We start from the raw sequence: 23,300 nt of genomic DNA on the forward strand, positions 1-23,300 counted from the left end.
ATGGCTGGCCTCGGAGCCAATGGAGGTTTCACCTCCGGCCCCAGCTCTGGCGCTTCTCTCCAGCCTGCAGACCCCAACAACAGCAACATCTTGCCCAGGATTCACGATGCGCTCCAGATCATCTACAGCCCACAGTCAACAAACCAGTCGCGCCAGGAAGCCCAGTCATTCCTCGAGGATGTCAAGGCCTTGAACGAGGGTCCATCCCATGGCTTCACCCTCTCTTCCGACAAGAGCCAATCTCCCATTGTACGCCACTACGGCTTGTCCTTACTCGAGCACGCGATCAAACACCGGTGGGCAGAATACAGCGAACAGGAAGCAGAGTACTTGAGGTCTTGGGTGCTACAACTATCTCAGGGCGTATCCAAAGACGACCCTCTCTATATAAGAAACAAGATTGCCATCCTATGGGTGGAAGTGGCCAAGAGGAGTTGGGGTGCCGAGTGGAAGGATATGGATTCGTTGCTTGTTCAGTTATGGCAAGTGCCCGGATTTGGCCCACACAAGGAACTTGTATTGTCCGTCCTCGAGACCCTATCCGACGAGATATTTAACGGTGACGACGCCGTGGTGGCTATTCGAGAAGCGGTTCTTAGCAAGGCCGCCGTCGAGATCTTCACACCAGCTGCCGTACTGCTCGAGGCATTTCCAAACCGCCAGGCCGGCCCGGATGTGCGCTGTGGGGAAGAAGGGTGGCTCAATAGAGCTACGGTGCTCCTTGGCGAGTGCTTGAACTCGGACATACAGGGCAATGAGGACGTTCGCTCATGCGCCGTCAAGGCGCTCTCGCTCCTCTACTCACTCATGCCCTGGGCTATTCCCAAGGCAGTCATCGCTTCGAGATGCGTCCAAATCATGTGCGACGGCCTTGTGGCTCCCCATGTTGCCGTACAAAAGGTACCGGACCTCGATGTAGCAACCCTTTGCTGCTTGCGCGTAAGCTAACTCTGTTAGGCTTCCCTCGAGGCTTTGCACGCTCTATACTCTCGTAGCAATTTCTCGACTGAGGAGTTCCTTGAGCTTGTCGTGCCTTTGTATCGAAGGGAGTTCGTCGACCGCTGCAAGCAACTCTTTGAATGGTCGACCGTCGACGCTGATGATATCGACGATGACAAGTATCAATTCGCTAAGAAATTCTCAGAGGTAAGGTGCTTCTGTGTTGGCAGGGGAGATATGCTAACAGATCCACTCTATAGATGATGTCTTGCCTTGGCAATTATCTGGATCGCAAGTTCACAGCCATGCCCTCGGATCTCGACGCGCAAGCTTTCCTGGAATTTCTGCTCCTGGTGGTGCAGAGTCAGAGCTTAGTGGTTTCTATCCCAGTGCTGGTTTCCTGGACCCGTCTCCTTCACAACCGCGCACTAGGGCCTTCGATCGCCAAGACACACCTCATTGGACCCCTTTTGATGGTTTGCAGTTCAAGGCAGGTTCGCTACGAGAGTCTTCCGGATGATACCCAGGATCCTACATACATATTTCTCACCGAAGACACCGATACAATACCAGAACGTCATGCATTTCTCGGGAACTACAGACGATACAGCGCTCAAGTTATAGAGAGCATTGTGCAGCTGACGCTGTCTGATGCCATCTCATACATCCTTGAGCAGACTGACAACGTTATTCAACATCTGTATGATGGACAACCCTCCCTAGATCGTAAGTGATCCGCTCGGATCTTGCTGACCGATGACCTGGTGCTGTTCTAATTTGCAACAGCATCTACATATGTGAAGAACTCGATGCCTTATCTGCGAGTTGATGCACAATTCACTGTTATTGAGTCAGCATTGAAAGGTTACGTCAAATGGAGGTCTACCACTAGTGGCGATGCCACCCAGCATGTATGTTCTTAAGGAAGTCTATTCAAACAGCCACTGACTTTCCCAGGAGCAGCAGAAGATACAGCTTGAAGGATACCTGGAGTCGTGGTGCAATCGTTTGATCGAGCTGAAATTTGAGGTATGTAGGGCGAGGCGCTCGAAAATTCTCATGAGCTAATCAGTATAGGATCCCTTAATTCGCAAACGAGTCCTCCAGCTTCTCGTTGCCTTTTCGACCACCGCTCTCGACAAGAACGCAGGATTCATGCTGAAAGTCCTGGAGCACATTCTGATGACGTGGCCAGCACCACAGCCTGAGCATAAAGTCTTCAACGACGCGATTAAAGATCTACAGTCTGAGAGTATTGTCGAGCTGCAGCGTCTCGCGTCCAAAATGCCTGATCACCTCCTTGATGTCTATGACCAGTTAGAGGCTAAAGTCAACGACATGATAGCTTCTGGCTCCTTGGATGAAAAGCGACAGGTTGCGTACCAGAGCTTCTTGTTCATCATCATTCACCGGGCAACTCGGATAGACCAAGGAACAAGAGTTCAACGGTTACGGACATTTATTGAGCCGGTCAAATCCCAATGGAACAATGATAACCTCAAGCGAGCACTGTCGTCGTACCAGGGGTTTAGTGAACTGATGGCGCTAGACAAAGCGCAGAGTTACCTCGCCCGCCGCCGAATCCACGAGATAAATGACTGGGGCTCTGTCGAATTGGACGCAGAAGGCTTGGCCTTGCAGGCTGAGCTGGAGGAAAGACAGACACTTCTGCCGCTCCGCTCAACCAAATCATTCCTCACATATTCTGTGGAAAAGCTTGAAAAGAACTCGCCTTCGTACCAGGCCTCCTGTCTGTTGTGGCAGGATGGATTCCCCATCATACTACCAGAACTTTTACAGTTTCTTAGCCACGCTCACGCATCTCATAACCCTAACAACTGGTCGCTTTTACCCAGCGAAATGTTCCCAATTGTTGGCCGCGTGTTGACTGATCGGTTCTGGCAAGCTGGTATCTCTGAAGGTAGCAAGGATGACTTCTACGCTAGAGTCCTCGAGAAGAAAGGCACTCTTGAAGGTCTCGCCTCGACAATCCGCGGCACAGTCCGATTTGTGCGAGAGACATGCTACGCGATAATTTACTGCATGAGCAGACTCGACGTACAATTTTATGGGTTCAACGAACTGCCTGGTCCGCTCGCGCACTCTCTCTTCGCAGACTCGCTCTGTCTTTCCGCGCATCAAATCATCAATCTTCTGAATCTAGTCAGATACCTCGTAGACCATTGTCCAGTTCAACTCCGTGATCATTTTCTGCCCCCTATCTTGGCAGCTTGCTTCCAACAAATGGACGTAAAGATTAATTCAGAATGGGAGAAACTTGATCGTCAACAAGGTGTGCAGTCAGCTGGAGATGACTTGACTGAAGAGATGAAGACGGAGAGTATCCTGCGGCAGTTGACGTACTCTGCGGTGGTCATGGTCGCGGACTTCCTGGACCCTGCAAGAATAGGTGGGTTAACGTAAACATCTTGGGCTCGACAATTTGCTAATGACGACATCTAGACCCTCCGCTGGATGGCTTCTCGAATCGTGAGACCATCAATGTCTCCACAAAGTACCCTTCCCTACGGAAGTTCTGCTTGATGCAATCAAGCATTGTTGAGCCCCTTCTTCTCTTTTGCGCACATGCTATCCGATGGCATGACGGGAGATGCTGTGGTGTCGTCTTGCGTGTTTTCCGGTCTATAATTCCGGAATTTCAAGTCGTTCAGCCCCCAACTCCTGAGTCCATACCATCAAATGTCAACCCAATGGAGCAATCAACTTCATCGACTACCCGACCCCTCGATGAATTTCCAATCCCGCAAGCCACAGGCAGCGCTATTCGCGAGTACATCTCCTCAGACGTCCTGAAAGCATGCATCACGTCTCTCCATGAGCCATACTTCGTTGATCTTCAGAAGGAGCTTGGCCATGTTATCGCATCGATCCTCATGTTCTACAGCCCCGTGACTCAAACGCCGCGTGACGTTCTTTACTCCCTCCCAAATATTAAGCAGCAAGACGTCAACTCAACGATTGAATTTGTCTGTCGTCCCGGATCGCACTCTCGGCAACAACGTGCGTTGGTCCTGGACCTCTTGAAGGATCTCAAGGGTGTCAGTATATCGGAGATGGGCAAACTCAGCAAGAGCGTGGGCATTAAGCCAGACAGCAGTCGCTTGGCCAAAAAGACAACGCGGAGCAAAATGGCCCAGGAGTTCATGACTGCTTCGGTTCCTGCAGGAGGTCCTGCGGGAGGCACTGGCCAACCAGGAGCACCGCGAGAGAGCCCTGACCTCGAAGGCGTCGCTGGTCTGTTTAACGCGTGAGGCGCATAGCTCTGACGCATGTATACTATAATTTCACACTGCCGGAGAGCGGTGCGGTTCACTTTTGGGCATTTCCCTTACGGAGTTTACTTGCTGTGTGGCCGGCTAGGAAAAGATGACGAGCGTGTAAGGGCATGTTTTAGAAGATGATGATTCCCCCTAGAATTGCAAAACCTTGGCTGTGATGAAGGACGCTGCAATGACATCTCCGGGTCTTGACGACGGCAGGTAGCTTTGCTCGAGCAACTTAAACAGGTCACAGTTCAGAGAGTGATTGAGATAGCATCAGCATCTCTGTGCCTTCCTCCTCAAACGTGAATATGCTTGGGTCTACAAATTCTTGTCGAAGCTACTATGGGACTCTCCGTCCATGGTACTTTTGTGCAGATAACCCCTTTCGAGATAAGGACTTTTAGCAGGGCTCACGCAATCATGAGCGAGGACCCACGCCAATTTACCGCTGCCAACTGCCAGCAGCCAGACTAACTGCTAAGAAATCAGTGCCGCGTTAAAAACGCCATCCTCCACAATGGCCGCGATGCCATACGTAGAAGCTGGACACACGCTGGACACATAACGCCCGTCAAAAGCACCTTAGCTTACTAGTTAGGGAGGATATGGACGCTGTAGTTCCGCGCCACGCTTATCTCCTACTGCCTAGTACGCTCGTCTATCGGGCCATGGTGCGTCAAGATCGCATTTCTCAATTGCCTGCGTGAGCCTGGGAATCTCTGTCTCTACCCAGGTCTCGAGTGAGTGGCATCTCCCCCGGTTAGTCCAGAGGTCAGCTGGTGAATTGATGGTGGTCCTCCTGGGGCACTTTGTTATCAAGAGAAGTCATGATCTACAGGACGATGCAGCACTACAAGTTATCTACGACAGTGGTGTGAAGCCCTCCCCTCATTGTGAGGTAATGAGGCTTGAGATCCGACTTGAAGAGTCTTGGTAGTCTCTGGCATGTCGTCAAAGCGCAGCGCCTCGGCAGCCCGCTACAGACGCACAGTGTCTCTCATTTGTGACGATCCATGCCCTCTCTGTCATGTTTCCAATGTTGCTTCTTGCTGTTGCAGCTGCCAGAGTCTCTCCATGTCCCAGAAAATACAGCATCGTGCCACTGAGTCCCAGGCCGTCAAACGGTTTATTCCGTTCATTTGGAGGTATTAGGCGGGAAAGTTCTGACTAGCAGAGCGGAGAGATGAGGCATTCGAGTCAGCAATTACCACGCCGGAGCACTCGAAACGGCAAGACAATCGTGAAGAGCACGCGCGCACGACTCAATCAGTGACTATCTCGGAACCGCTGGGTACCAAGGCCAAGGTCTGTGTCAACCTGGTCCTCTACCGGGCTTGCCAGGGGGTGGCCACCACCTTGAGGGCCCGACAACCAGGAACATCCCGGCCGCAGAGCCTGGCCCTCGCCTTACAAATGTGCTGGAGACCCGTTTTGCAGTGCGGGCAGCCCTCCTGCGTTCTGACGCAAAGGGAATCCTCAAACAGAAGGTCAGTGGCTGTGATTCAACAAATTCCATGCGCACCTCCGCACCAATTGGCCCTGTTTCGCTCGGCATATACAGACCTGGGGGCCTCACGCTTCTCCGTTGCAGACATTGCGGCAAAAATTGTCTGAATCAAAAGGCCCAATTCAACTTTGCCTCTCTGCCCTGGCCCAATTCCAACAGGCCCGATTGCGATCTCTCAACGTAGAGCCCATTTCAACGAATCTGGAAGACGACACCAGCGCGGACCAGCAAAGCAACCGAGGACGGACCAAGGAGGAACAAGCCATATTACATACCTATAGGCGTGCTGCAACTGGCTCCCATTTTCTTGACTTGTGGCCGTGGACGAAACACTTTGACCAAGACGACGGCACCTCGGAATACGACGTCCCAAAAGAAGTGCATGGCACTTCAGACTGCTGTCAGTGCACACGACGAGTTCATGACTGGCCACCGTTTTGACTTCTCTCATGGTTTCGACCAATCTTGCAAACCCGATATTCAAAGACGAACTGCTCTCTGCAAAAACTCTCATCGATACTCCCAAACATACTAAGGACCAACAATCAAGAATAAGAAACACCGCACCTTCTAGACTGAGGTCTGATAAACTCGTGAAACATGGTTTATTGTGGCAAGCCCTCTAGGGGCTGCCAGATGTGTCGGACCCGACGGATCAAGGTAGGCTCTTCGCATATTAGTTTAGGCAAGTTCGCACATTATGCTGACATTGACGACGTTGCAGTGTGACGAGACAAAGCCTACATGCAATCAGTGTGCTAAGTCTCGACGACAATGCCCTGGGTACAAGGACGAATTCGACCTCGTTTTCCGCAATGAGACACAGGCGACGGAGCGGAGGGCACTGAAGGCAAATAGGAAGGCGATAGCGCAGAGGTTGAAGCTGGAGCCAGACTCTGATGAGGATCAGAAGGAGTCTCTTTCGCCAGTTGCGATCGAATATCTCAGATCTCAGGCAGAGAGCGGGATAATGCCCGCCTTGGGGATAGCGACTGAGCAGCATGCCGCCTGCCACTTCGTCTCCAACTTCATCCTTGTACCACGGGTTGGTGATGCGAGGGGCTTTAACGACCATCTCATTCCACTTATCAAATCTGAATCATCAAACAGCCATCTCATGCATGCGTTTAACGCTTGTGCATTGGCTTCGATGGCAAATCGCCTTACCTCGGACAGCATCGATTTGCGCGACAGAGCACTGTCTGAGTATACGAAGGCATTGGCGACAACCCATGCCGCCATCAAAGACGCCGAGATGTCTAAGTCAGACTCGACGCTGGCCGCAGTATTGCTTCTGGGTCTTTTCGAGAACATGACGGCAAAACAACTTGGCGTGTTTGCTTGGGGCTCACATATCGAAGGTGCCATTCAGCTCGTCAAAGCCCGAGGTCGAAAGCAACTTCGAACCAAGCTTGGACTTCATCTCTTTGTCGCTGTCCGGACACAGATGATCATCCACACTCTGAGCTCGGCCAAGGCTCCCATTATGGGTGTCGATTGGTGGCTCGCCGACGCTGTCAAGGATGAGGCTGCAGCACAGTCCCAACGGCTCAACATCAAAGCCAGCGAGCTGCGTGCTGAGGTGACACGACTCATGTCGACCGTGGCCCGAACTCCCGAGAATATCGATTTTATGCTTGATATCATCCGCCGCGCTCAAACAGTTGATCAGGAGTGCGTCAACTGGGCGAAGAACCTACCCGAAGGCTGGCAATTCAAGACTATTACTTGGGAGGATAATGTCCCGGGCGGAGATTATAGCAAGGCTGAAGTTTACCCTGGACGGGTTGACGTGTATCCCGACTTCTACATGGCCAGCGTCTGGAACATGACCCGCGTGTGCCGACTGGTCCTGGCTTCTGTCATTGTACGATGCGCCGCATGGGTCTGCTCGCCTGTCGACTACCGCACGACTCCCGAGTATGCAACGGCGGCCCGTACATGTGTCGATACAATCACCGACATCATCGCGTCCGTACCATACCATCTTGGTTGGCATCTCAAGCGGCAGCATCTCCTGCAAGATCAGTTGACCGGCTTTGCGTGCGGAGATGATGATAGTCTCAAGGGTCTTGCGGGATATTTCCTGACCTGGCCACTCACAAACGTCAATAGCCAGGACTTCACAACTGACTCCCAGCGTGCGTGGGTCCGTGGGCGTCTGAACTATATTGCCACTGAGGTCGGCGTCAAATATGCGCATATTCTTGCACAGGTATGAAGACTTAGACTCCCTGCTCCCTACTTGCTGATAGATCAACACTAACATGATTTGCAGCTTGAGATCCGCATACCGTCGATGCTCATTCGTCGTGACGCTCTCATGCCTCAGCCGTACCCAGCGGGCCAAAATTTCGAGAAATTGGTCTCGGCACGGTACGCTCCTCCCACCACGGGATACTCCATGAACCCCCTCCAGCAGCGAGAAGCCATGCAAAAGGAGGAGTTCGAGAAACAGAAGAAGGAACTGCTCCAGCAGGCCAAAGGGAAGACTGGCTCATGGGGCGAGGGTGTAGCATCACGTATGCTACGGGTGTAAGATTTCGATGATGTGGAACGATTGTCTTCAAGGGATAGATAAATCCGGTCCTCTTCTAGGAGAACGCGGACATTACGGTGGGCTGGGGCGTTACAGTGAACTTGCGATTTAATGGTCTGGAATATAAGGATTCCAACAAGGTCTGTTTGTATATGGGCCATTTTGGCGCACAGGAACGGATTATCCCTCCAGGGACAGGCATGCTTCAGGCGTGCGAATAGCCTCTCATTCATAGGCATACAATCCAGATACCCAATTTCTTCTTCAATTATTCACAAATTCAATGCAGAATCCAATTGTCTTGATGAACATTTACGTGCAGCGCACAAATTCTCTAAGCAATAACCGTCTGCAAAAGCCACGCATACGTACTCTGCGCAAGATATAACACCCCAGTATCTAACGCCTGTAGATCCAGGTTATTGAGGCCACCCCCGGCCAGCCATGTAGCATTCGACGACGTGGGTATCATGAAAAGTTCGTATACCGTTCATCCAGGACGTGAAGATATGTTCCCATGCCCCAAGGAAACATCGTCAAGGCACATCCCTCGAGCTCCCGCCGCGCGAGACACAGTCTTCTCTTCTTCGGTCTCATTGTCGTCGCTTCTGGAGCTTGTTGTGGTGCTCGTCCTCCTCCTTGTTCTTGCCGCTCATGTTCCAGGCCTTGACGACCCAGCTCTGGGTGGCGTCGACGTACTTCTCGTTCTCGACGTGCTTGACGCCGACGCGCAGGCCGTCCTTTGTGAAGACGACGTTCTTCTTGCCCATCTTCTGGGAGACGTTGCCCCGCATGCTGACGACGCTGAGGTAGATCTGGTAGCCGACGAAGGCCAGGCCGCCGATGATGACGAGGGTGATGATGAGCGGGAGGAGCTGGCTGTGCGTCACATTGGTGGAGTCAGTTCAGGGTTCTGCAATGCGATGTGAGGGCGGGCCGATGGTCGTGCCAAGAGATCAGACATGGCAAGAGGCCGCATCTTCTCTTGTGCGCACAGAGGATGTGTTGCGTACCTGAAGACGGAGGTAGGTTGGCTTGAATTCGACTTGCCCCAGGCCATGATGCTTATCTTTCACCGTCTACAGATTTAGAGGGAGCTGTACGATTATATGGATAATTGCGAATGGCGATCGGGTAACTTTGCGTGACCGTTTCAAGTCAAAAGCTTCAAGATTGGATAGAGTATTTGAGGTTGCTAGTAACTGTGGCGGGAACAAAGGACAATGACATTGGTTAAATACCGTCGTCCTCGAGTCTCGTCGCTGTTTTTCGGATTGGGCAAATTTAGATGGGGGAAGCCTGGTTGATGAAAGATGCAGATGCACGAGACTCGTTGGAACATATGAGAAGAGCTCTTTATCAATTGCACGTGCTAGAGACGACAACGGGGAGCCTTTATTTTATTGTCGGTAGGTAGGTGAGAAGGAGGGGGGCCGATGATGCCAAGTTTACGGGACAGCAGCTAGACACGCATTGATTAGCGGACCGCTCCATCTCCATCTCAGAACCTAACCTTACATAGTAGATCTCGGTCAGCTTTCAGCTGGGCCAGGGCAGAGTGGGAAGGGCCCTGGAATCATTTCTCAGGTAACTTCTGGCGGCGGGGGGGTTTTTCGGGCGGGGAGGGGCAGTGGAAACGGTGCTCTGTTGGATGGATGCAGGTGTGCTCCAACAATGCCAACCCCTCCCAAAAATCAGACCTGCCCCACACCTACTGGAGAGACTGGAGAGCAGAGCAGATACCTTACCTAACACTCATTAGTCACCTCCTAGGTAATTACGTGGTGCTGCAGCTAGAGCTCTACCTCCTGCCTTGGAACGAAACCCGCTCAATCAGTCACGTGAGACATCAGCAGACTCAGCAGGCGGCTCCAGATGGCCCGTGCGCTGTCCGCACATCACTCATTAGCAGGGCGAGTGGAAGGTGCAGGGTGAGGTTTGGTGGTGGGAGACAGCAGAAAGTCAACAGGTAGTAAGTAACCTACCTACCCACACCTCACCTTACCGACTTGGGAACATCTTGTCCACTGCACTGGGTTCCAGCCAGAGTGTTCTCAATCTGCCCCGTCTCTGCGGGCCGGAGTCATACTCGCACGCCAGACCAAGCATCGCCCTATCACCGGCATTCGATCCAGCAGCTCCTCGAGAATTCCAATCCGGCTGCAGCGCACAGCTCGCCCCTGGAACTTGACCGAAGGACAGCTTGCCTCGTCTCCCAAACCGGGAAAGGCCAAGAGCTATAACTTGCACCTCACATCCTCCCCCGCCAGACCACGATTAAAGATCATAGATCACCGCCTCCTGTCGAATCTTGCATCGCCGACTGCAGAGCCTCATCTTTTTTAACTGCGCTGCTTTTGTGTCAACACCTGTTCAACATCTAGCTGTCGTGGCAGCCCGCTCACCGTCTCTCTGGTCCGGTCCTCGCGACCCATAACCCCTCGCCGCCTTCATCTTGCTTCAAGATGTCGGCTCCAAACGATGGCTACGGCCAATATCCCCAGCAACCTTATGGTCAGCAGGCAGGATACCCCGACCCAGCTGCCGCCGGCTATGAGAACCCAGCAGGCTCACCCCCTCCCTCGGCGACCGCCCCTCAAGCCGCAGACCATGGCAAGAAGAAGAAGAGAGCTTATGCGGCGGGAGCCTTTGACGTTGGCAGCGGTGCCAATGCGGCAGTCGGCGGTCAGCAACAAGGAGGGGGGCAATTTGGTGCTCCTCAACCGGTAGCCACAGGATATGGTGGCTACCCTGCTCCAGAACAACCGCAAGCCTCGCCATATGGTGCCCCTCAGCCGTATGGCTCTCCCGTACAAGCTACCGGCGCTGGTGGATATCAGGCTCCCGAGCCCTACTACCCATCGTCTGGAGCACCAGCCGGTCCGGGCGGAGTGTCTGGCCTCACACAAGGCATGGCAGGCATGCAACTCGGAGGCACCGGGCAGCCTGCGCAACCTGCTGCTGCTGCTCAACCGCGGCCTGGCCCATTGAACCAGCTGTATCCGACGGACCTGTTGAACCAGCCGTTCAATGTTTCTGAGCTAGACCTGCCACCCCCGCCCATTATCCTTCCACCCAATGTGAGACTGCGAATTCTCTCTGCCTTCTCGATTGCTAACATAATGTCCAGTCCAGCGTTACTGCTTCTCCTGACTCGAACTGCCCGCCCAAATACATCCGATCCACCCTCAATGCTGTCCCGACGACTCACTCTCTTCTTAAGAAGTCGAGACTACCATTTGCTCTAGTCATCCAGCCCTATGCGGCTCTGCATGATATGGACGATAATGTGCCAATTGTTCAGGATCAGGTCATCAGCCGCTGTCGAAGATGTCGTTCTTACATCAATCCATATGTGACATTCCTGGATCATGGACATAGATGGCGTTGCAACATGTGCAATCTATCTAATGATGTGCCTCAGGCTTTTGATTGGGACGCAGCCGCTCAGAAGAGTGTGGATCGTTGGCAACGGCACGAGCTGAACCATTCCGTGGTAGAGTTTGTAGCTCCGCAGGAGTACATGGTTCGACCCCCTCAGCCGCTTGTCTACCTATTCCTTTTCGATGTCAGCTATGCTGCCGTGTCCACTGGCCTCCTTGCGACAAGCGCTCGAACTATCCTCGATAGCTTGAACAGGATACCAAATGCCGATCGCCGCACTCGTCTCGGATTCATTGCCGTCGACTCCAGTCTTCATTACTTTGCTATTCCGAAGGATGGCGAGGAGAGTGGCGAGACGAGCATGCTCGTTGTAAGCGACTTGGATGAGCCATTCCTTCCCGTTCCGCAGGAGCTTCTCGTGCCCTTGACAGAGTGTCGCCAGAGCATCGAGACCTTCCTTCAGAAGCTCCCCGATATGTTCATCAACAATCAGAACAATGGGTCTTGCATGGGCTCTGCTCTGAGGGCTGGTCACAAGCTCATCTCTCCTTTGGGAGGTAAGATTGTTGTCCTCAGCGCATCCCTACCCAACGTCGGCTACGGCAAGCTCGAAATGAGAGAAGACAAGAAGCTACTAGGAACTTCCAAAGAAAGTAGTCTCCTTCAAACCGCCAATAGTTTCTACAAGAGCTTCGCGGTAGAATGCTCTAAGAACCAGGTTTCCATTGATATGTTCTTGTTCTCCTCCCAGTATCAAGATGTTGCATCTCTGAGCAATCTACCGAGATACACCGGAGGTCAGACGTGGTTCTACCCGGGTTGGAATGCCGGCCGGCCGGAGGATGCTATCAAGTTTGCCTCCGAGTTCAGTGACTTCTTGTCTTCCGAAATCGGTCTGGAGGCTGTACTCCGTGTCCGTGCTACCACCGGTCTACGCATGAGCACATTCTATGGAAATTTCTTCAACCGAAGCTCTGATCTCTGCGCTTTCCCTGCATTCCCCAGGGACCAGTGTTATGTCGTCGAAGTGGCCATCGATGAGAGTCTCACCAAGAACATTGTTTGCATGCAAGCCGCCGTCCTGCACACCACCTGCAACGGTGAGCGGCGCATCCGAGTTTTGACGCTTGCCCTCCCTACTACCACCACTCTCGCCGATGTCTATGCTTCAGCAGACCAACAGGCTATTACGACGTACTTCAGCCACAAAGCGGTTGAGAGGGCACTCAGCAGCGGCCTGGACGCAGCACGAGACTCTTTACAGAGCAAGGTGACTGAGCTTCTCCAGACTTTCCGGAAAGAGCTGGCTGGTGGCAGCATGGGTGGTGGTCTGCAATTCCCCTCGAATCTGCGTGGGCTTCCTACTCTTTTCCTAGGTTTAATCAAGAATGTTGGCTTGCGCAAGTCAGCTCAGATCCCGTCCGATTTGAGGTCTGCTGCACTATGTCTGTTGTCGACGCTCCCCTTACCCTTGTTGATGCAGTATATCTACCCACGCCTTTACTCACTACATGATATGCCCGATACAGCTGGCGTACCGGATCCCGAGACGAGTCAGATTGTGCTGCCGCCGCCTCTGAATCTCTCATCGGAAAGATTTGTTCCTTATGGTCTTTATCTGATCGATGACGGCCAGACTCAGTTCCTCTGGGTCGGCCGAGACGCAGTGCCCCAACTCTTGGCAGACGTCTTTGGTGTGTCAGACAGGACACAGTTGAGAGTTGGCAAGGGCACAGTACCAGAACTAGACAACGATTTCAATGAGCGAGTCCGGGCCGTCATCCAGAAGAGTCGAGACTACAAGTCACGCGGCGTTGGTAGCATCACCCTGCCCCATCTTTATATCGTCCGTGAAGATGGCGAACCCAGCCTCAAGCTCTGGGCCCAGACATTGCTCGTGGAGGATCGAGCCGACCAGGGGACGTCATTCCCGCAATTTCTCGGACAATTACGCGAGAAGGCAGGTTAAACCTCCCTATTTGATTTAGAATACACATACTGACTCTGTGGTTCACTAGGTTGTCCAGTGAGAAATGGTTTTGTGCGGAGTACCAGTTGTGGAGGCTATATTTGTATAGACTGGGGAGATAATGAAGTCAAGAGAAGCGAATGAAATCTAGTAAAATACAACGCTCGAAGTCATCACATGTTTTGAAACATGAACCATAAGTAAACTTGCTACAGTGATCTTTCTAGTCCAGCGGGGGCGGGCTTGAGCCGGGTTAACAGGGTGGTCGGCAGGTTTCTCTTCCGGCCGGTGACGACCCCATCTTCAATCACTATGGTCAAGAGGGTAAGCAACGCAAGTGGACCAGGGATTCAACAGTAAGTAAGTGTCCTGCGTAGTAATAATCGTGGCAGCGATGTACACGGCAGGGATGCTCCAATTCTGTTTTCTTTGCCAAACCAACCCGCTACGTCTAAGAAATTTGCGTTCCTGAGACAGCATACTAGCTCTGCAGCAGACTGCCGGAAGCTTGTTGCGGGACAGGTACAGTCCCACATATAATATATCGGATGCCGGGGAACTGATCACCTCGGCGCCTAGCTCGAGCATGCGGAGCGTGCGATGTATGTGAAGTAAGGCCGATGAGTATATCTCGTCACATGGATGATACCAGGTCATCACGGGCTATCTCTACACAGACGGGCTCAGGCTACTCCACAAGTCACATGGAGGCAGTCACAAAAAGGCTTGCGCGTGAATCGCGGGAGTTTGAGAATAGCTGCCCCCCCCCCCCCCNNCCCCCCAGGGCTGTTGCACATAGATAAGCTGGGGCGAATGCACAATAGCCCGGCTGCATGTCAAGAGCCGACAGGAACACAGAGAGATGCAGGACTGAGAGGTCAGGAGGCTATTTTTGGTGAAGAGAGCCAACAACGGCCATATGCGACCCCGTTGGGCTGCATGGGAGGGGATGGTGTCAATCTGGTCGTCTGGCACACACCTGCATTGGTCACATCGCCCTCGGCCAGTCATGAAACGGCGTCGAGTGTGACTTGAAACACACGCGCCGGACTTCACAGCGGGCGCCTAATTCGTGCTGTGGTTGGTCAGAGCGTCAGTCACATTGCTCTTCACATAGAGTGTTTGAGCGCAGGATTTTCCATAGCCATGGCGAAGACGGGATGTTGAGTCAATAGCTGTGACGGCCTCATGATGCCCATTTTGAGGCTGTGTTTAACTAGAGCTTCTGCATTAAATTATGTCGATATTCTGCTGATTGAAATGGGATGGCAGGTGTGTCTTTTTTTTTTCTTGTTGACCTCTTCAGCACGACTTAATACGGGGATACCAGGTGACTATTCACCTGAGGCGGCTGGGTGTACTCACTTTGTTGAGTCTTTGGTGCTTACCGAAACGCCCGAGTGGCTATCTTACCGTAACTTAGCCGCCTCCTTGATTACCACCTTGGTATCTCCAGTCCAAGTTAGCTGTTACAAAGTTGGACTAAGTAGCGATCCGTCCACACCAACCAAGCCTGGGAGCCTGTATTGTACAATGCTCCACGATCAATTTTGTAGAAGGACGGGATGTCAATTTATAGAACAGAGCTGGCGGTAAAAAGGAGAGACTCATTGACCGACGCCTCCCAGTCGCGATTAATGCTGTATGTAGGTAGATAGACAACCAAGAGATGCACATTTAAGTTTGGATAGCTCTACTTAGGTAACTACGGAACGAACGAACGTTCTCGACCTCGGAAGATTTTAGCACGTTTGAAGGAGTACACCACTAACAATAGCTCGGCAGACTTCCGTACAAATACTGATAAGGATATACTGGAGATGTGCGAAGGGGGTAGGTTCCTGGGCTGTTGAGACGGTCAGACCCCCCCTGTCGCACCATGAAGACTTTCCGGCGACGGGTGACCCCGCTGGGGCCATGGCCCGGGCGTGCTAAGCCGAATAAGGGGCTCAAGGACACTTCAGATTGGGCCCCTCCTCTTTTCCAATCCAATCCATTGCTGTCGAGTCCCCTCAACCCTTGGAAGGCTCAATGGAAAGCAAAGCAAAGCAAAGCCCCTCGAGACCCTCTCTGAACCCCTCCACTCTCCCCCTCCAGCCATCCAGCCATCCAACCATTCAGCCCTCCTCCTCTTCCACCTCCTGGGCCTTTCTCTTTCTGATCTAAGAGGGAGAGACAGGCTACAGGGACGGTACACTACATAGTAGCTACTTAGGTAGGTACAAAGTACATGATCTTATGTAGGGTAGCAGTGACAGGCACGGCCTGAGTGGAAAAGGGCCATATTTGCCATATACCTTTCTCGACCTAGAATAGATCCAGACTGGTGCGGCACCATCACCATCACCATCACCGACTCTCACACTCACACACTCTCACACCCCCCATCTTCCCATTTTACATTGATTGGGGAGAGTCAGGCTCAGGATAGAACACCCCCAGGGCCCTCCTCCTCTTGCTCCTTGGAAAGGTATGTACTGTACCCCTACCTGACCTTACCGTACTGTACTGCATAGTACCTCTAGCCCCTCCTCTCCTTCGTCGGTCCTCCTCGAGTGCCCCCAGTCTCTTCCCGTCCAATCCACCCACCCATCCATCCATTCATGCATTCATTGCCTTAGGTTGCTCTCCCACCGCGGGAGTACCTCCTTCTCGCCAGCGCCAACTCGATCTCTTTCTCTCTTTAGCTTTTCCCGCCGGGCTGTTCTTCCATTCCTATTCATCACCATCATCATCGACATTCTTTGCTAGCTGTAGGTAGCTTTGCAACTTGTCTGCCTCTCGTCGGTCGCTTTTCTCGGTCACATCCCGTCGCAGCCTACCTGACTGACTTACCTTGGCTCAGGCCGCTGCTCACACGGACCCAATCTTTAACCGGCGATCTGCGATAAGCAAGCAAGCAAGCAAGCTCTCAATTTCGCCATCCTTGAGTCGACGTGCTAGCAACCTTCTTCCTTCTTCCCCTCCTCCAGACCAGCTGTCGGCCATAGCGACATCACTCGTTGCGTGACGCATCTCAATCAGGTGTCTTGGATATCAGAGCAGTCGAGGTACGTTCCAAGTCAAGAGCACGCCAGCTCTCTTGCTTTTCCCTTGCCGCTCTCTTCCCTCCCCGCCTCGCCCGTCTCGTCTTGTCTGGTCTGTAGAATGTACCCCTCCCGAAGATCAGACAGGTACGGGTCCAAGCCGGATGCCACTTCCACTTCACCTTGACGGAATACCCGCCTCATGTTCCCCTTTCCCGGGGCTCGCCTTGCCTCCCTCGCCTTGCCATGTCCTGTGTCGCCAGCGCCTGCTATCCTCGGCGACTAGAGACCGGACGAAGCGTCTGGAGTCCTGTTACAAGAGGTTTCGCATCGCTCCATGGCCGATCCGCGCTCTGTGCCCAACCCATCGACGTCTTCTGGAAGCTCTGAGCCGCACGCCGGGATCTTTGCTTTTGTCTGAATGCCTCCGCAAAACCCTGGGGGTGGGCACAGGAGATCGCCAGCAACCTGGTCAATCTGGTCAATCTCCAACACGATTTGGTCACATCTATCTTCGTGACTTTGGTTCACCAAAGCGCTACCGCCCACTCGCATTCCCAACCTTCCCGGTACATCGGATCTCTGTCACCCGCCGTCACTTTTATCCTCCGATCTTTCTGAAATTCTGTGCATCAACTTTCTGTCCTTTTCTTCCAGCGCTTATGTGAAGTTCAGCTCTTGTTAACAACTCAACCGCCTTAGACTCTTCGCAATCACCCACCCTACCCCGACCGACATATCAGCGACCAAAAAGAATTACCACTTCGCTCAACTACTGGCTGCTCTGACAAAGAGCAGTAAATTTAAATATATCAAAGAAGAAAGGACGACAATTGCGCAGTAGCGTGGCGCCTTAGCCTTGCTTCAAAGAGTGCAACCCGAGCGGATCCAGGCCCAAGCGGACGTAGCCACACGGCCCCCCTTGTTGTAACCAAGTCTCCACGGTAGCGCCCGCGTTGCAGCTTACCTACAAGACGTTGCACTTTCCCCTGGGCTTCTTCTCCCGACGATTCCTTATCCGAGTTTCTACAACGGGGCCTGCATTGTTTCCTCGACAGCGTCATCAATTACCATTCTACGCGGTTCGATTCGGGGTTGAGTCCGCCTGCAATTCACAATGTCTCGAACAAACCCTCCGAACCCTGCGGGTTCCCGCAAGATCTCCTTCAACGTCAGCGAGCAATACGATATCCAAGATGTTGTTGGTGAAGGCGCTTATGGCGTGGTGTGGTGAGTAGTCTTGGACCGTATCTAATCGGCGATTGTTGCTAAGCATTGCGCAGCTCTGCGATTCATAAACCTTCCAGCCAGAAAGTTGCCATCAAGAAAATCACACCTTTCGATCACTCCATGTTTTGCCTGAGAACACTTCGTGAGATGAAGCTCCTACGATACTTCAACCATGAGAATATCATATCTATTCTAGACATTCAAAAGCCTCGGAGTTATGAGACATTCAACGAGGTGTATCTGATCCAGGTGCGCCAGACTTTCCGTCGCATGAAATTAACCAAAGACTGACAACTGGTGTGCAGGAACTGATGGAGACTGATATGCACCGTGTGATTCGCACTCAAGATCTCTCAGACGATCATTGCCAATACTTCATCTACCAGACTCTGCGTGCTCTCAAGGCCATGCATTCCGCCAATGTGCTCCACCGAGATCTCAAGCCATCCAACCTCCTGCTCAACGCTAATTGCGATCTGAAAGTCTGCGATTTCGGCTTGGCTCGTTCTGCTGCGTCTCAGGAGGACAACTCTGGCTTCATGACAGAATATGTGGCTACCCGATGGTACCGTGCGCCGGAGATCATGTTGACATTTAAGGAATACACCAAGGCGATCGACGTATGGTCTGTGGGCTGCATTTTGGCGGAGATGCTGAGTGGCAAGCCGCTCTTCCCTGGCAAGGACTGTAAGTCGTCCCATGCTGACTACGAACAATCGTGTGATGCGTAGTGTGCTAACAAATCTTATTAGATCACCACCAGCTAACCCTGATTCTCGACGTTCTGGGAACGCCAACAATGGAGGATTACTATGGCATCAAGTCTCGCCGCGCCAGAGAATACATTCGATCCCTACCCTTCAAGAAGAAGGTCCCGTTCAGGACCCTCTTCCCCAAGACATCAGACCTGGCCCTTGACCTTCTCGAGAAGCTTTTGGCCTTCAATCCGGTTAAGCGCATTACGGTGGAGGAGGCGCTGAAGCATCCGTATCTAGAGCCGTATCATGATCCCGAGGACGAGCCCACGGCACCACCTATCCCCGAGGAGTTTTTCGACTTTGACAAGCACAAGGATAATCTGAGCAAGGAGCAGCTGAAGCAGCTGATCTACCAGGAAATTATGAGGTAATTTGGCCAAATTGATGAGGGATATCGGGGTTGCAAGTGAAGTAAAGACATGTCTATTTATACCCACAGATATGTTGGTGAAAGCCTGACGGGGAGGGGAAAAAAAAGAGAACGGTTATGAGGAGCGGAAGGACGGCCGCTGTTGGGAGGAACTCCACACGCTCAAGTCAATTTCACTGTTTACATCACATGAGATGAGGTATATGCACGCTTTGCCGGTTCCTGGCGTTCCTAAGAGATGATGACTGATTACAATGACTATCGCCGTTCCCCAAGAGGCACCTTTTTTTCTGAAGTGGGCACAGCAGACCATGAGTCTCTGCTGCGAGGGCTGGGAGGAAAGCATGCCAGGAGCTTATATAGCTGTAATGTGTGATGAGTACAGTTAACCCCTGCATAGAAGTCGAGCAATTTCATATTCCTGATTCTTTTTGTCACATGGTCTTGTCAGTACTGAACCACATCTCATTCTAGACCATAGTGGTTGCGCCATTCTTTTGAATACTTGGGGTATCATATTTTTGTAGCCTTGCAACCTAGTCTGGAGATTGTCGTTTAAGAAGAGGCGAGTTCCCACCCAAGCGGGCGTCATAGCTATGGGTAAATCAGTTTCCCATCGCAGTTCATCATGTGCCCAACCTGTCCGTAAACTCGTGTCATTAATAGTCCCCGCGCTTCATCACTCGCAATGTCTGAAGAAATGACCAATCCTTGTATATAGCCCTTGTATCCTCCAAGCAACCGAGATCCAAGCCATATGCATCCCCCGGACTCCAAACACCAGATTTTGTAAAGGACAAAACAAACTAGTCCAGTGCCATGTCTCGACACGCAAGAAGAGGTTCAGCTCACGGCCGATCACGACCGACCACCCAGACCTCGACGCCGAGGACTCCGAATTTCTCGCCTTCGTCGCTCAGCGGCTCGTTGCCAAAGGTCAGGCAGCGCGAGCTCACGCCCTTGGCCAGGCCGTCGTCCAGCCACAGGCCGTAGTGGCCGTCGCCGCCGCCGACGGACAGCCAGTGCGACTCGCAGTAGATGTAGAAGTCGTTGACGCCGCTGTAGGGGAAGGCCTTGAAGCGGATTGAGGGCGAGGGCGGGATGGCCGGGCTGGTTGCCCCTGAGCCGCGGGAGGAGGAGGATTGCGTGGGCGCGAGCAGGGATGGTGTGGACGTGGATGGCGAAGACTGGTTTGGCGACTGAGGACGAGCAAATGGGGGAAAGGTTGAGGAAGTTGGCGAGGCAATGGTTGTGCTCCGGGTCGTGAGATTGGTTGTGTCGGCGGACGGCGGAGGCGGCAGAGAGGCTAGCACGGAGGCACGCCAGAGGAAGCACTCGCCGTTGCCGAAGTAGTGCGCTGCTGGATGGGGGAAGTCAGAGAGATAGGCGCCAAACAGCTGTAGAGACTTTCGTTAGCAATGAGGAGCTATCGCGGGAAGTTTCGTTCCTGGACTGACCCCTCCATCATTATCTCTAATCACCAGCACGAAGCTGACTCTTCGCCCTTCGTAGGCTTGGCACTTCTTGTACAGAGTTGCCAGGCTGGCGCCGTCCTGGTCCAGACTGTACACCAGGTGCCAAGCGTCTTCTATACGCTGTCGCTCTGGAACCATGATGCGAATCTCCTCTGCAATCGTGGTGGTGAGTAGCCTCGCTGAGGATGCAGTGTCATCTCTGAAGCCACGGAGCTCTAGCGGCTCCAAGGGCGGCGGCCTCATGGGTGATGCGGTCCTGTGTGTTGGCGGGGTGTATACACCGTCAATGCCGTTGTTCCTGCTGTTGTAGGAGTGCGAGAGAGAGCTCGTTCCTCTGGAGATCGGGGGCGGGGAGGAAGGCGAGCGGGAGAAGTCGTGGTTGTTGCCGGCCACGTCGGACGAGAAGCGGCGCACCAGACCGCCCAGGCCGCCGACGAGGCCCGAGAGGGAGGACGACAGGAAGGTTGAGGAGCCGGCGGAGGTGGTGGTCGGCGTCACGGCTCCGCTCGAGTCGGGTGAGTAATCGACGGGGTGCTGCTGGGTGTTGCTGCTTCGAGGCTGCTGATAGTAGCTCATTGTTGCCCGAACTGAATTTCCAGTTATTTCGAACTCATCAGACTACGTCCCAGTGCGCGATGACGTAAAAACAAAAGGCCAGTTCGGATGTATGCTACGACGAGTTTGGATCTTTTTGAAGGGTATCAGCCTCATCTGATTGTTGTAGAGAACGAGGGACGAAGAAGACAGGAATCAGGAATTTGGCTAGCTGGCCAAGAGCAGGCATGGATGTATGTATAAGTCCACTGTGACGCGGAGGCTGCCATCCAGCCGCTTCCCCCGCCTTAGGTAAGAATCCTTAATATTAGTGGTTGATTAGTGCTAGTTAAAGCTTACTTCGTCCCGGTTAATGGTGGGGGGGGGGGGGGATGGAAGCCTTAACGTTGTAACTACAGAATAGGAGCTAGAAAGGAAGACTGACGGCCTGAGATGTGCAGTACTCCTGTAGATCGATCGTGCGGTGGTATCCAACGGCGACGCATCTCCTAGCAATCCAATTGCTGGGCGCATATTTAGCACCATTTGTGGCTTGACACAGTTCGCGATTTTGAAGTATATCTCAAAACTCCTCAGTCTTTCAGCGTCACAGAACGAAATTGCATGCGAACAGGTGAACGGACACCTGCATCTGAGACAGGCGTCATTGGTTGATCAACTTCATCTTGTTAAGTCATCTACAAACTGCAGAATCCCGTTTCTGACGCCTTCGGGGGACGGCTTCTCAGCGCATACATCTGGCTCAAACCCATAGACTTTGGTCAGATGAGTACGAGTTGTTGGCCCAATTGTTGCAATGAAGGTTGTCCTCTCAGGCTCTTTTGACTTCGCCTTTCCATTGGAATCAAGTGCATCCAGGGCACGCAACATGCCTTCGCAGCCGGTCGGGGAGAAGACGACAACCCACCTCATCTTGGAAATTTTTGTGGTCTCCAGTACCCGTTGGAAATCGTAGAAGAATGACTGCATAACACCAGTCTCATACACTACAATCTCATCCACCTGGATCCGTCTATCCGACGCCAGAGACTCGTCCATGAGTGACTTGGGGATGATGTCCCGTCTCTGTTCACCAACAAGAAACAGTAACGGCGGCTTCGTGTCCCGGTCTGCATACCACTGTCCATAATGTTCCAAAATGAACTTGGCCAATTCATCTCCATTGCCTGTATGATCGCCGAAGATTTGAAGCGGAGGCTCCTGCTGCACCGCCTTCAATGCCCGCGTAGTCGCCGGGCCGACGCTGTAGATGGGGACCTGTTGCAAGTGAGGCCACCTATCGTCATTTCCTTCCCAATCATCAGAGTTGCTGCCGATTGACTTCATGCTTTTGGGGAGGGGGAGCATTCGTACCCTTTCCATCCAGCACGAGCTTGGCGAATGCCTCCACTGCTCTCTGCGATGTGAAAATCAAGCCGCCATACTGGCTTTCGGGAGACGATGCAACTTGTCGCCCTTGGAGTAGGCTGTCGAACTTCTTCATTCCCCCGATTTCGAACCTATGCTCAAGCACCGGCACAAAGTCTGGTTCAAAATCAAGACTCCCTTGCGGGCTGGAGAAGAGATCTTCATAAGCATCACCGGGGCTTGATTTCGTCTTGAGCAACAAGATGGGTATTTTCCCACGATCGCCACTGGAATCGGAAGCCATTCTCTCGGTGAAGCTCTCTTCTACCAATCTAGGTGCCAAACCAGTACACACAAATCGAGTATGGAAGTAGGATGGTCGGAAGGGCTGCCTGCAGCATCGAGCTATGTTTTCGAGATTGTGAAGAGATACCAGCTATGCATGCTGAAGATGGTGGGGCCGACAGGCGAAAATGCTCTCTGACGTCGGCCACCTACCGGGGCGAGGTCCATCGCCCTACCTGATGGGAGCTTTATCGATAAGAGGTGCTAGCGCAGGTCCGGCGACAGCGGGGCCAGCTTCGGAGGGCCGGGCGGCTTGTGAGGGAGCTAGATTTATTTTGACAAATCAATGCCCGTCCGACACCTTACGAACCATCACGCACTCGACCAGCGCGAGCAAGTATTCGGCGTCAGTAACGGCATACCGATTTTCTACGCGCGCTCACAAGCCCTCATCGATCCTGGCAGGAGTTTTGCGGCGGATTCAACATGGCTGATGATACCAGGGAACCACAGTCCGTCGCAGCCACAGTAACAACGACAGAGCCGCCCCAGAAATTTCCCAAGGGTGTCATTCTTGGGAAGGATGGAAAGCCGTAAGTATTGGGTTTCTACTGGGAGGAATCCTTCCTGCC

General features: G+C 52.8%; 6 protein-coding genes across 6 annotated transcripts; 4 read left to right on the forward strand and 2 right to left on the reverse strand.

Moving 5' to 3' along the window:
* Positions 1-4,211, forward strand: UCRPA7_1934 (putative nuclear import and export protein; the record flags this gene model as incomplete). Its single annotated transcript, XM_007914512.1, has 7 exons — positions 1-900; positions 958-1,146; positions 1,200-1,665; positions 1,726-1,850; positions 1,903-1,968; positions 2,017-3,349; positions 3,403-4,211. 7 exons carry the CDS (start codon positions 1-3, stop codon positions 4,209-4,211), a joined length of 3,888 nt encoding a protein of 1,295 aa, XP_007912703.1.
* A 2,636-nt stretch (positions 4,212-6,847) lies between these two features.
* Positions 6,848-8,269, forward strand: UCRPA7_1935 (putative negative acting factor protein; the record flags this gene model as incomplete). Its single annotated transcript, XM_007914513.1, has 2 exons — positions 6,848-7,945; positions 8,009-8,269. The coding sequence occupies 2 exons, from the start codon at positions 6,848-6,850 to the stop codon at positions 8,267-8,269; spliced, it is 1,359 nt and encodes a 452-aa protein (XP_007912704.1).
* A 593-nt stretch (positions 8,270-8,862) lies between these two features.
* On the reverse strand, positions 8,863-9,248 carry UCRPA7_1936 (hypothetical protein; the record flags this gene model as incomplete). Its single annotated transcript, XM_007914514.1, has 2 exons — positions 8,863-9,148; positions 9,232-9,248. 2 exons carry the CDS (start codon positions 9,246-9,248, stop codon positions 8,863-8,865), a joined length of 303 nt encoding a protein of 100 aa, XP_007912705.1.
* A 1,486-nt stretch (positions 9,249-10,734) lies between these two features.
* Positions 10,735-13,622, forward strand: UCRPA7_1937 (putative transport protein sec24 protein; the record flags this gene model as incomplete). The annotated part of the gene is made up of 3 exons (XM_007914515.1): positions 10,735-11,349; positions 11,400-11,579; positions 11,694-13,622. The coding sequence occupies 3 exons, from the start codon at positions 10,735-10,737 to the stop codon at positions 13,620-13,622; spliced, it is 2,724 nt and encodes a 907-aa protein (XP_007912706.1).
* A 4,143-nt stretch (positions 13,623-17,765) lies between these two features.
* Positions 17,766-19,007, forward strand: UCRPA7_1938 (putative mitogen-activated protein kinase protein; the record flags this gene model as incomplete). Its single annotated transcript, XM_007914516.1, has 4 exons — positions 17,766-17,878; positions 17,956-18,127; positions 18,184-18,565; positions 18,631-19,007. The coding sequence occupies 4 exons, from the start codon at positions 17,766-17,768 to the stop codon at positions 19,005-19,007; spliced, it is 1,044 nt and encodes a 347-aa protein (XP_007912707.1).
* An 847-nt stretch (positions 19,008-19,854) lies between these two features.
* On the reverse strand, positions 19,855-22,383 carry UCRPA7_1939 (putative uroporphyrinogen-iii synthase protein; the record flags this gene model as incomplete). The annotated part of the gene is made up of 4 exons (XM_007914517.1): positions 19,855-20,403; positions 20,464-21,039; positions 21,461-21,539; positions 21,785-22,383. 4 exons carry the CDS (start codon positions 22,381-22,383, stop codon positions 19,855-19,857), a joined length of 1,803 nt encoding a protein of 600 aa, XP_007912708.1.
* Between the last annotated feature and the right edge of the window lie 917 nt (positions 22,384-23,300).

This window comes from Phaeoacremonium minimum (genome assembly GCF_000392275.1).
Source record: "Phaeoacremonium minimum UCRPA7 unplaced genomic scaffold PA7_03_scaffold_140, whole genome shotgun sequence".
Taxonomy (NCBI): domain Eukaryota; kingdom Fungi; phylum Ascomycota; class Sordariomycetes; order Togniniales; family Togniniaceae; genus Phaeoacremonium; species Phaeoacremonium minimum.